The sequence below is a fragment of the Ranitomeya variabilis genome, chromosome 1 (genome assembly GCF_051348905.1).
Source record: "Ranitomeya variabilis isolate aRanVar5 chromosome 1, aRanVar5.hap1, whole genome shotgun sequence".
Classification (NCBI taxonomy): domain Eukaryota; kingdom Metazoa; phylum Chordata; class Amphibia; order Anura; family Dendrobatidae; genus Ranitomeya; species Ranitomeya variabilis.
The window spans coordinates 17,094,358-17,107,225 of NC_135232.1; the positions used below are offsets into that span (position 1 = coordinate 17,094,358).

General features: G+C 49.8%; 2 protein-coding genes and 1 long non-coding RNA gene across 4 annotated transcripts in view; 2 read left to right on the plus strand and 1 right to left on the minus strand.

Annotated features, from left to right (window-relative positions):
* The window catches only part of LOC143793497 (uncharacterized), a 300,046-nt gene that overhangs the window by 277,373 nt on the left and 9,805 nt on the right, over positions 1 to 12,868 (plus strand). Inside the window, exons 10-13 of the mRNA XM_077280518.1 lie at positions 10,054 to 10,151; positions 10,230 to 10,308; positions 10,407 to 10,504; positions 10,627 to 10,744. Coding sequence (XP_077136633.1) covers positions 10,054 to 10,151; positions 10,230 to 10,308; positions 10,407 to 10,504; positions 10,627 to 10,744 — 393 coding nt within the window. The remainder of the gene's footprint in view (positions 1 to 10,053; positions 10,152 to 10,229; positions 10,309 to 10,406; positions 10,505 to 10,626; positions 10,745 to 12,868) is intronic.
* Positions 2,632 to 12,868, plus strand: part of LOC143793567 (uncharacterized) — a 222,596-nt gene continuing 212,359 nt past the window's right edge. Inside the window, exon 1 of the mRNA XM_077280641.1 lies at positions 2,632 to 2,671. The gene's annotated coding sequence lies outside the window, so the exon portion shown is untranslated. The remainder of the gene's footprint in view (positions 2,672 to 12,868) is intronic.
* Positions 5,244 to 6,462, minus strand: LOC143793585 (uncharacterized). Of its 2 annotated transcripts, none has more exons than XR_013220155.1 (3): positions 5,890 to 6,462; positions 5,381 to 5,775; positions 5,244 to 5,303 (listed from the first exon to the last, which is right to left on the minus strand). It is a non-coding gene; the product is annotated as an uncharacterized LOC143793585 (long non-coding RNA). The 2 variants fall into 2 exon arrangements; XR_013220154.1 differs by having other exon boundaries at positions 5,300 to 5,470; positions 5,553 to 5,775.

Sequence of the window (12,868 nt, forward strand, 5' to 3'; positions counted from 1 at the left end):
CAGCCGTCTACACCGGAGCTGCCGGAATCTCCTCCATTCTCCTCCTGTCACCGCTGAGCCGTCTACACCGGAGCTGCCGGAACCTCCTCCATTCTCCTCCTGTCACCGCTGAGCCGTCTACACCGGAGCTGCTGGAATCTCCTCCATTCTCCTCCTTTCACCGCTGAGCCGTCTACACCGGAGCTGCCGGAATCTCCTCCATTCTCCTCCTGTCACAGCTGAGCCGTCTACACCGGAGCTGCCGAAATCTCCTCCATTCTCCTCCTGTCACCGCTGAGCCGTCTACACCGGAGCTGCTGGAATCTCCTCCATTCTCCTCCTGTCACCGCTGAGCCGTCTACACCGGAGCTGCTGGAATCTCCTCCATTCTCCTCCTGTCACCGCTGAGCCGTCTACACCGGAGCTGCTGGAATCTCCTCCATTCTCCTCCTGTCACCGCTGAGCCGTCTACACCGGAGCTGCCGGAATCTCCTCCATTCTCCTCCCGTCACCGCTGAGCCGTCTATAACGGAGCTGCCGGAATCTCCTCCATTCTCCTCCTGTCACCGCTGAGCCGTCTACACCGGAGCTGCCGGAATCTCCTCCATTCTTCTCCTGTCACCGCTGAGCAGTCTACACCGGAGCTGCCGGAATCTCCTCCATTCTCCTCCTGTCACCGCTGAGCCGTGTACACCGGAGCTGCCGGAATCTCCTCCATTCTCCTCCTGTCACCGCTGAGCCGTCTACACCGGAGCTGCTGGAATCTCCTCCATTCTCCTCCTGTCACCGCTGAGCCGTCTACACCGGAGCTGCCGGAATCTCCTCCATTCTCCTCCTGTCACTGCTGAGCCTTCTACACCGGAGCTGCCGGAATCTCCTCCATTCTCCTCCTGTCACCGCTGAGCCGTCTACACCGGAGCTGCCGGAATCTCCTCCATTCTCCTCCTGTCACCGCTGAGCCGTCTACACCGGAGCTGCCGGAATCTCCTCCATTCTCCTCCTGTCACCGCTGAGCCGTCTACACCGGAGCTGCCGGAATCTCCTCCATTCTCCTCCTGTCACCGCTGAGCTGTCTACACCGGAGCTGCCGGAATCTCCTCCATTCTCCTCCTGTCACCGCTGAGCCGTCTACAGCGGAGCTGCCGGAATCTCCTCCATTCTCCTCCTGTCACCGCTGAGCCGCCTACACCGGAGCTGCCGGAATCTTCATTCTCCTCCTGTCACCGCTGAGCCGTGTACACCGGAGCTGCCGGAATCTCCTCCATTCTCCTCCTGTCACCGCTGAGCCGTCTACACCAGAGCTGCCAGAATCTCCTCCATTCTCCTCCTGTCACCGCTGAGCCGTCTACACCGGAGCTGCCGGAATCTCCTCCATTCTCCTCCTGTCACCGCTGAGCCGTCTACACCGGAGCTGCCGGAATCTCCTCCATTCTCCTCCTGTCACCGCTGAGCCGTCTACAGCGGAGCTGCCGGAATCTCCTCCATTCTCCTCCTGTCACCGCTGAGCCGTCTACAGCGGAGCTGCCGGAATCTCCTCCATTCTCCTCCTGTCACCGCTGAGCCATCTACACCGGAGCTGCCGGAATCTCCTCCATTCTCCTCCTGTCACCGCTGAGCCGCCTACACCGGAGCTGCCGGAATCTTCATTCTCCTCCTGTCACCGCTGAGCCGTCTACACCGGAGCTGCCGGAATCTCCTCCATTCTCCTCCTGTCACCGCTGAGCCGTCTACACCAGAGCTGCCAGAATCTCCTCCATTCTTCTCCTGTCACCGCTGAGCTGTCTACACCGGAGCTGCCGGAATCTCCTCCATTCTCCTCCTGTCACCGCTGAGCCGTCTACACCGGAGCTGCCGGAATCTCCTCCATTCTCCTCCTGTCACCGCTGAGCCGTCTACACCGGAGCTGCCGGAATCTCCTCCATTCTCCTCCCGTCACCTCTGAGCCGTCTACACCGGAGCTGCCGGAATCTCCTCCATTCTCCTCCTGTCACCGCTGAGCCATCTACACCGGAGCTGCCGGAATCTCCTCCATTCTCCTCCTGTCACCGCTGAGCCGCCTACACCGGAGCTGCCGGAATCTTCATTCTCCTCCTGTCACCGCTGAGCCGTCTACACCGGAGCTGCCGGAATCTCCTCCATTCTCCTCCTGTCACCGCTGAGCCGTCTACACCAGAGCTGCCAGAATCTCCTCCATTCTCCTCCTGTCACCGCTGAGCTGTCTACACCGGAGCTGCCGGAATCTCCTCCATTCTCCTCCTGTCACCGCTGAGCCGTCTACACCGGAGCTGCCGGAATCTCCTCCATTCTCCTCCTGTCACCGCTGAGCCGTCTACACCGGAGCTGCCGGAATCTCCTCCATTCTCCTCCCGTCACCTCTGAGCCGTCTACACCGGAGCTGCCGGAATCTCCTCCATTCTCCTCCTGTCACCGCTGAGCCGGCATCGGGGAATCTCACAAGAGACAGAACAAGAAAGAAGTGTCTACACTGGAAGAGCGGGAGCAGCTGTGGTGATGTCATTATTGTCACATGACAGGATGGTAACTACAGCTCCTTCACCACTTCTCTCCTGAGCCCCGCCCCCTGATCACATGACGGTGACGTCACCACAGGTCCTTCAGCTCTCAGTGCAGCCTGGTTGTGTGCAGCTCGTGTTCTCTGGTGTCAGCCAGCAGCAGATTTCCCGCCATTCCGGTGAGATTACAGGAGGGTTTGGTGGAGTTTTGGTGCTTGTGGTAAATCTGTGAGAGGAGAGTGTGGGGTGAGATCAGAGCTGTTCCTGTGGAGGCTCCTGCTCCATGTGACTGCGGCTCCTCAGTGTTGGGGACGGGCAGCATTGTATGGGGGATGTGCAGCGTCTGCTCCTCATCTCACGGCCCCCGCTGGAGGTGTGGTTACCACGGTGACCGTCCTCTGCTGGCGGTGTAGTTACCATGGTGACCGTCCTCCGCTGGTGGTGTAGTTACCACGGTGACCGTCCTCTCCTGGAAGTGTAGTTACCACGGTGACCGTCCTCTCCTGGCGGTGTAGTTACCACGGTGACCGTCCTCCTACGAGGCTGATAATGAGCGGTCAGATCGGCGGAGGAGGCCGCGGTGGAGTTTTGTGGCTTTTCCTCCTGATAAATGTTGATATTTGGCAGAATTTAGTGCTTGTCGTTCTCTCGTCCCCTGTGATTTCCATCTTCTCCATCATGAAGACGCCGGCAGGACGAGATCCCTCCAGCTGATCCAGTGCTCATCCCTCCTCCTCCTGAATGACCCCGAGGATGGACGAGGACAGGGATGAGACCACCAGAAGATTATTCCACTTCGCCCTGGAGATCGTCTCCCTGCTGAGCGGAGAGGTAACTCCTCTACATTTCTATCAGCTTTATTGTGTTCTGTGACAAGTCCGACATCGGGAGGAGGAAATCCAGAATAGAGAGAAGGATTCTTTCCTGTAAGAGCAGTGATTGTGTGGAGCTCTCTGCCCGGAGGAGTTGTCCTGGGGATTCCCTATAAGAGCTGTAGAGGGGCCGGGATGTCTGTCCGGAGGGGAATAATATTCCCGGTTATGGCCCCAGATTACTGGAGACGGTTATTGATCCCGGGATTTCTACTGATTGTCAGATCTGGAGTCGGGAAGGAATCTTCTCCCTAAGTGTCTCTCTCCATACACAGGATTACACAATAGTGAGGAAGACACCGGGGGACGGTGTGACTCCCATCATCCATCTCCAGGAGTCAGGAGGGCGGAGCCCGGGCCCCATCACAGCGCCTCCCCCGCACTCCCTGCTACATGAGAGGAACAAGAAGATCCTGGAGCTCAGCAACAAGATGATTGAGCTGCTGAGCGGAGAGGTGACTGCTGGGACATTATACAGGACTGGAGGATTCTGGGTGATGAGCGGAGAGGTGACTGCTGGGACATTATACAGGACTGGAGGATTCTGGGTGATGAGCGGAGAGGTGACTGCTGGGACATTACACAGGACTGGAGGATTCTGGGTGATGAGCGGAGAGGTGACTGCTGGGACATTATACAGGACTGGAGGATTCTGGGTGATGAGCGGAGAGGTGACTGCTGGGACATTATACAGGACTGGGGGATTCTGGGTGATGAGCGGAGAGGTGACTGCTGGGACATTATACAGGACAGCACTGGAGGATTCTGGGTGATGAGCGGAGAGGTGACTGCTGGGACATTATACAGGACTGGAGGATTTTGGGTGATGAGCGGAGAGGTGACTGCTGGGACATTATACAGGACTGGAGGATTCTGGGTGATGAGCGGAGAGGTGACTGCTGGGACATTATACAGGACTGGAGGATTCTGGGTGATGAGCGGAGAGGTGACTGCTGGGACATTATACAGGACTGGAGGATTCTGGGTGATGAGCGGAGAGGTGACTGCTGGGACATTATACAGGACTGGGGGATTCTGGGTGATGAGCGGAGAGGTGAGTGCTGGGAGATTATACAGCACTGGAGGATTCTGGGTGATGAGCGGAGAGGTGACTGCTGGGACATTATACAGCACTGGAGGATTCTGGGTGATGAGCCGCTGCGGAGAGGTGACTGCTAGACACTAGAGGATTCTGGGTGATGAGCGTAGGGGTGACTGCTGGGACATCATACAGCATAAATGTAAATATAATTTGGCCTGCACTCTAAATTTAGATCGGGGTGCTGGTGAGACAGACCGTAAGGTCTAGTATCAGTATTATTGAAATCCACCGCACTCCCTGTGTGGAATATCTTAGAAACAAAAGGATTTTTTTAAATTTGCTAATTTATTCAAGTGAAAAACAGAAAATCAAATGTGACAGATCAAATAGTAGGCAGTATAAGCGACTGAATGATTTGACGTTTCGACCCTCCCGGGTCTTACTCTAAAGTCGCACTGTGAATACAAAACAGTATAAACAAGATCTTTAGTTACATAATATACAGAAATTACAAGACAACACATACAAAACAATATATACAGTATAAAAAGTATGTTTACAATATTATACCCCAATAGACTATGTTATGAGGCTAAGTTATAACATGGGGTCTGTCAAACGGGAATCAGTCATGTGACATAGTGTCTACGAGTGCTTCTGTAGTAAAAAGTATAGTTGTTACCTTAATCCAGGATTTATGAGTGGCTCTTATGGTAGTGAGGATGTTATCCCTGTAGTGTCAAGGGGCTGGGGAGAATGATAGTAATGTTAGTAGCCTGTGATGGATAGGCAGTTACATAGAGGCCCAACATACGTCCAAAAGTAATAGTGATTTACCAGGTACAGTCTTTTTGATACCAAGTATGGCCTGATAGTCGATTTCTCTCTGAGTATGACCTGTAATACCATATACATGAGTGTCAGTGAAAGGTAGTTACTAGTAGCACCCTGGTGTATCCAGAATGAATAATCACCTTGCTGAGGAATAGCAGCGGTGCATCAGCGTCTTGCTGCTGTTTGCATACGTGATTCAAATAGAAAGTTGGTATGTCACTGGAGACAACCTGGAATGTATAATTGCAATGGTAAGGGGCGATAACTATATATGTTAGTGGTGTCCAGAGGTTGCTAGAGGGGAGAAAATACCTTTCTTGCAGGTGCCAATGTATCAGCCTTAAATTGCTGGTAAGTTGTATGTGGTTTAATGGATTTGCCAGTTCTGGATAAAGCCTGTAATGTTATAGATAATTGGTCAGCCATGCTGTTGGTATTGGGCAGTGTCCTCAGGGAGGTAAGGTGAGTTTTTACCTTGTAGTGGGGTAACAGCGGCGCAACTGCGTCTTGCTGGTGGACATGTAGGCTTAGTACCCTGAGGGGATCACCAAAATGCGGTAATCAGTATATTACATGCATAACCAGGCACAAACAGATCAGCTTCCTCAAACAGATAATGTAGATAATGTAAGGTGCTCAGCTTTGTTACCTTAGTGGATGGGGGATAGCGCTCCTGCGTCCTGTGGGAAGGCATGATATGTTCCATGTGGGGCTCTTTAAATAGTCTGACTGCTCTAATGGGGATTGCTGGCCGGAAATGACGTTGTGTTCAGTAAAACTGGGCTACTGCGCATGCCCGAGTGTTTGTGTACTCAGTAACCATGGTGCTGCTCCCTGGTGAGTGGGAGGTGGGTTGCTGACATAGCGCTTGTGACTGTGCATGTCAGGAGATGGTATCGCTTCAGTCCCAGCTGGAAATGATCACCCTCATGGCCGAGCTCCTGTGAAGAGCTTGTGTGAATGTCCCAGCGTCCCTAAGTAACCATGGCAGCAGCTGCTGCTGTGTACTGAGTGATCTCGGCAGGGTGTAACCTGAGCCATGTTGTAAGAGTCTGTGTAGGAAAGTAGCTGTCTGGATGCATGGTCTGCCCCCCTGGATTAACCCCTAAGTGATGAATTCTAGATAGTATAAGGAATTAACCCCTGAATAATGAACCTCTTTGGTATGTTGAGAAAAAATAGATTCATGTACTGGAAAGATAAATGGAAAAAATAAAATAAATGTGGATGACCTGGATGATAACGTAATGGAAAAAACTACCTTTCACTGACACTCATGTATATGGTATTACAGGTCATACTCAGAGAGAAATCGACTATCAGGCCATACTTGGTATCAAAAAGACTGTACCTGGTAAATCACTATTACTTTTGGACGTATGTTGGGCCTCTATGTAACTGCCTATCCATCACAGGCTACTAACATTACTATCATTCTCCCCAGCCCCTTGACACTACAGGGATAACATCCTCACTACCATAAGAGCCACTCATAAATCCTGGATTAAGGTAACAACTATACTTTTTACTACAGAAGCACTCGTAGACACTATGTCACATGACTGATTCCCGTTTGACAGACCCCATGTTATAACTTAGCCTCATAACATAGTCTATTGGGGTATAATATTGTAAACATACTTTTTATACTGTATATATTGTTTTGTATGTGTTGTCTTGTAATTTCTGTATATTATGTAACTAAAGATCTTGTTTATACTGTTTTGTATTCACAGTGCGACTTTAGAGTAAGACCCGGGAGGGTCGAAACGTCAAATCATTCAGTCGCTTATACTGCCTACTATTTGATCTGTCACATTTGATTTTCTGTTTTTCACTTGAATAAATTAGCAAATTTAAAAAAATCCTTTTGTTTCTAAGATATTCCACACAGGGAGTGCGGTGGATTTCAATAATACTGGGACATCATACAGCACTGGAGGATTCTGGGTGATGAGCGGAGAGGTGACTGCTGGGACATTATACAGGATGGCACTGGAGGATTCTGGGTGATGACGGTGTGGCTGTTGTCAGGTTCCTATAAGGTGTCAGGACGTCGCTGTCTATCTCTCCATGGAGGAGTGGGAGTATCTAGAAGGACACCAGGATCGGTACCAGGAGCTGATGATGGAGGAGCTCCGGCCTCTTACACCAGGTACTCTGTAGATGACGTGTTATGATGAATCTCCCGTTTTCGGCTTTCTCACACCTGTTTTTGCCTTGTACATGTGACTCTTGTGCTGTTGTTCTCTATCCCTCCCTGTCTCGGCTTCTCTTGTCCCCATCACTTACACATGATAGTGATTGTCAGCAGCGTTTGATTTTACATTCTGCGGATAAAGTTGCAGATGAGATCAGCCTCTAAATGATCATGAACGAGGCCGGTAACTCGGCAGATTTGCGAAGGTGTTCGGAGGACAATGAAGCCACCTAAGGCAGCAGCAGAACAGTTGCCTAACAACCAGGCAACCCTCACATGTACTCAGGCTGGTTAGCAGCCTTAAATTATGCAGCTGCATCAACAAAAACTAAATCTCCGAGCAGTCACAAATACTCGGAGACCACCCGAGCGTGCTCTGGAAAACCCGAGCAACGAGTATACTCGCTCATCACTAGATAGTCCTGGATTTGAACAACGTGTACTATCCCATTCCAATCCACGTGGAACAGCAGAAATTCCTGAGAGTTTCTCGAAGTATAGAAGGAGAAATGATGCACTTTCAGGTCCGGCTCTTCCCTTTGGGTTGTCAATGTGTCCTCAAATCTATATAAAGATACTAGCGGAGATAACAGCTCATCTTCGGGAGAAAGAGGCATTGGTGATACCTTACCTTGATGCTTCTCTGATCATCGCCAGATAAGTTGAGCATTGCAGAACTCAGCTTGCACAGATCAGGGCTACCTTGACAAAGCTAGGTTGGCTGCTCATGGAGGTTAGAACCACAAAGTGTTGAAGTCTTCCCTGGACTTCTCCTGAACTCACCAAATCAGAGTTGCTATCTCCCAGAAGAGAAGAAGGTGAAGGTACCCTACTAATAATCTAGATAAGGAAACTGAAGGTACACTAATCAAATTTGCAGACGATGCAAATCTAGGAGGGATAGTTAACACTAGAGAAGACAGACAAAGGATTCAAAAGGATCTAAATAAGCTTGATCAATGGGCATCGACTAATAGAATGGTATTTAACAGAGAGAAATGCAAGATTCTACATCTGGGCCAAAAAAATAAAAATGTGGAGAGATCTTAAAATTGCAGTTGGGAGAAGGCTCCTTCTAATATGAGACCTGGAGCAGTTTGTCAGAAGAGTCGTCCAAAATTCCAGCTGAGAGGTGTAAGAAGCTTGTTGATGGTTATAGGAAGCGATTGATTGCAGTTATTTATTCAAAAGGGTGCAACCAAATATTAAAATGAGGGTGCCAACAATTTTGTTGGGATTTTTTGTGAAATTATGTCCAATTTGCCTTTTTTTTTCTCTTTTTTTTTTTTTGTGGTGTTCTAATACACAAAGGAAATAAACCTGTGTATAACAAAACATGGGATTGCAGTAATTTTCTTGGAGAAATGATTCTTTTTCTTGAACATTTTCAAGAGTGCCAACACTTTCAGCCATGACTGTAAGTGGGCTGGTGATGCAGGTGTTGGCCCTGCAGGGACATCGGGCAGCACAATGCTGGTAATAATCAGTGTAAGTCTCCCGTAAAGGGTTGTTTGTTCAGATGAATATGTATTATGAGGCTTTTCTGTGGAATCTGACCAGACAATCTCTCCTTTGCTCCCCGTGTACATCAGTAAGCGCCCATGACCCCGGTGCTCTCTACTGTCCTCTCATATTACACATTGATAGGCACTAACCGCTGTGTACCGGGGGCTCCCCACAACACCGTCCTCCCGAGCGCTGTGACTTCATCCGTTACCCACACGTGCACTTTTCTCCTGCTTCAGAGACCAATTCAGAACGTTCCAGGCACTTGCTGCCTATTTTAGTGTTTAGGCTGGGTTCACATTACGTTTACAGCATCCCGTTCAACACATACATTAACGGGCTGCTGTAAATGCAAGTGCCGATATGGCAGCATGCTAGCGCAGATAGAGCATCTGCTAGCTCTATCTGCGCTAGCAGTGACGGACCCGGAAACGCTGCAGCCCGCGTCTCAGGGTCCGTCACTCAATGACGGCACATCCCTAGTGCACGCCCATTGTGAACCCAGCGTTATATCGAGGTGGGTGTTAAGATTTATCTCTGAAGAATAAAAATGCAGTAACTTGTCTCTTAATAGGAGGGCGGCAGGTTCTCTCCTCTTAGTCATCACAGAGGATCCTGTCCAGGAGGGAGGTCGTGTCCCTATGGTGACGTCATGAGGTCTCAAAAAAACAATCACTGGTAAATGGTTACCGCCCCCCCCCCCTTCCAATCTCCATAACGGTGAATTAGGAGACATGAAACCTCTGGATAGAAATGTGGAGCTTTCTCCAGCTCCTCTGTGGTTCCATCCCTGGTGGAGAGGAAACTTGGAGAACTTGTGTTTTTTAGTGCAGCTCCTTCATCTGACTGACGAGGGTCTTCTCTGTCCCTCTCCTCAGGGTCCTCATCCTCCGGGTGCGGAGCTGAGAGCATTAGGCTTTGTCCTCGCTGATTATCACTTCATACTTGGGCCCACAATGAGCTGGGAACTCGGTACCGGTGGTGAGGACCACAACAATGTAATTTAGTCCCTGATATATAAACCTAGAATTACCGGTTCTGAGAGACGTGTCTCATATATAGACAGATACACGGCAGGTGATGTATTCAGTCTGTGTGTCTCCACAGATGGATCCAGGAGGAGAAATCCACCAGAGAGATGTCCCCGTCCTCTGTATCCCCAGGACTGTCCGGAGGAGAACCACAACATCCCGGAGGAACATCAGGTAGACGACACTGAAGCTTCCACAACATCTGACCATGAAGTGATGGGACCTGAGCTCATCTTACATTTTTCTATTTAGGGTGAAGATCTGGTTGATATTAAGGTTGAGGTTATACATGGAGGACAAGAGGCGATCGCAATATGGGCCGGTCAGCAAGGTGAGGAGGGGAGACTCATGTCTGTTCTGTGGTCACCTACTACTACTCCCATCATCTCATCATCACATGACACAATCTATTTTGTGTGTTTCCTACAGATGAATCCAGGAGGAGGAATCCACCAGAGAGATGTCCCCGTCCTCTGTATCCCCAGGACTGTCCGGAGGAGAATCACAACATCCCGGAGGATCATCAGGTAGACGATGCTGAGCCCTGTACCGGATCTGTATATGGGGGGACATTTCTGATCGAGGTCATAGATGTCGCAGATTTTGGTGGTTTCTTGTATTGTGCTGATTGTTACATCTCATATATCAGGAGGAAGATCTGACTAAGAATAAAGTGAAAGATGAGGCACAAGAAGAAGCGATGACGAGGGGGGATGAGCCGTGTGTGAGTGACGGGAAGGAGGAGATTCCGGGAGATGTTTCCACAGGTGTGTAATAATAACTGGTGTTTAACATTGATTGGTGTGTGGTATCATGTGATGTCTCCGCTGCAGTGAAGCTTTATCCGCTGTCCACATCCTCGCAGAAGCGTCCGGTGATGGCGCGGCTGCTCCTGTTGAGACCGGCGGTGCACCGATGAATAACGGCACCACCTTCACACCTCTTTTTAATGCTTTAGGAAGCACATATTTAGTTTTCCTTTACCTTTGTTAATGTTACTTCCATCCTTTCCGTCCATATTTTTCTTCCACAAGTCCCGTGCTGCCATACACATGACTGAGCTTGTGTTACAGGTTATGAATCTCCCCGTCCTATGTATCTCGTTGATGTAGCAGCCTCTGCCTGGTGCTGACGAGTGATGACACATGTCACATGTAGAGTCGTCCTATCTGTCGCCTCTGTGTGCCTCCCACTGCCTCCTACACTTATGCCAGCGTTCTGGTCCCTATACATCCAGGCCGGCCACCCGGTGGCATGAAGAGCCCTGTGGTAAGTCAGTAAGTGCCATGCTATGGAGGTGTGGGTCAGACATACGGCTGCCATCTGTCTGCCACTATGGAGGCCATCTTGGATGTAGGAGAACCAGAACACAAGTCTCAGTCGGAGGCAAGTGGAGGACACCAGGTAGGTGACAGTACATGAGAGTCACTCCTCTGTGCCGGCATGGAGAATTGCTTTGTCATAAAGGGTATTACGAGACTGAACATACATACGACCCTGTAGCCATCCTCCCTCAACGAATAAAATCCGTCCTTGTAGTCGACCCCCCCCCCAACGTATAACATCCGGTCATGTAGCCCCCACCCCCGATATATAACATCCAGCCCCTCTGCACATATCGGTTCCAACGGCAATTGTCAAGTAAATAGAGCCTGGAGGGGTGTCCTGAAAGGGAATCTGTCAGCAGGTTTTTACTATGGAATCTGAAGACTGCATGCTGTAAGGGTTAAATCCCAGATTTCAGCCTTGCCTCTCCTAAAGCTTAGTTCTTTTATTTACTTGCAATGATTGTTTTAGCACCAGGAGGTTATCATAGCTGGACATAGCAGCACCTGTCTCCTGGTCTGAGTCCGCCGCCTCCTGTGATAGGCAGCTCGGGGTCAATAGCCACTGTATATACAGAGCCTGGTGTGGGCGGGGCTAGCTTTCTCAGCTCTGCTACATTGCTAAATCTAGCAGCTCTGATTGTGTCAGAACAGCTGCACCCAGTAAACAGAGTGATATCTCCATGGATTCATCTCCTCTTTGCCTATATCTGACTGCTCTCAGAGGAGGTTGCAAAAACCTGCTACCTTATCTAAAAACACTTTTAAAGTGGTGATATGTGCAAAACAGGCCAGATTTAAAAATGCATTATATTGTCAAAATAAATAAAAACATTTGTGTACTTTGTTATAAGACCACATTGTTATTTTTTTTCGTTTTTTTTGGGGGGGGGACATCCCTTAAAATGAAGATTATGTCTGTGGAAAAACTACTCATCTGATCAGTCCAAGCAAATAACATTGGTCTGCGTGCGGTTTCTGTAATGTTCTTTATTTCTTTTTTTACATCTGCACTTGGACTGAAAATACAGTTGTGTTAATGTAGTTTCAGGGCTCGCTCACACTGGCCTATAAATCATAACGCTCTCATCCACGAAAGTGGGAGGATTTTCCATCACTTGTCGCCTGTCTGCTGTCCTTGTGCCATCCTTCTCTCATCCGTGTGCCGTCCTTGTCATGTACTTGCCCTGTCCCGTCCTCGTTCCTTCCTTGTCCCGTCCTTGTGCCATCCTTGTCTAGTCCTTGCCCTGTCCCGTCCTTGCTCCTTCCTTGTCTCGTCCTTGTGCCGTCCTTGTCTAGCCCTTGCCCTGTCCCATTCTCGTTCGTTCCTTCATTGTCTCGTACTTGTCCCGTCCTTGTGCCGTCCTTGTCTAGTCCTTGCCCTGTCCTGTCCTCGTTCCTTGTCTCGTCCTCGTCCCGTCCTTCTGCCATCCTTGTCTAGTCTTGCCCTGTCCCTTCCTTGTCCCTTCCTTGCCCTGTCCCATCCTTGTTCCTTCCTTGTGCCATCTTTGTCCCTTCCTTGTGCCGTCCTTGTGCTGTCCGTGTTCAATCGTTTCTTTTATTCAG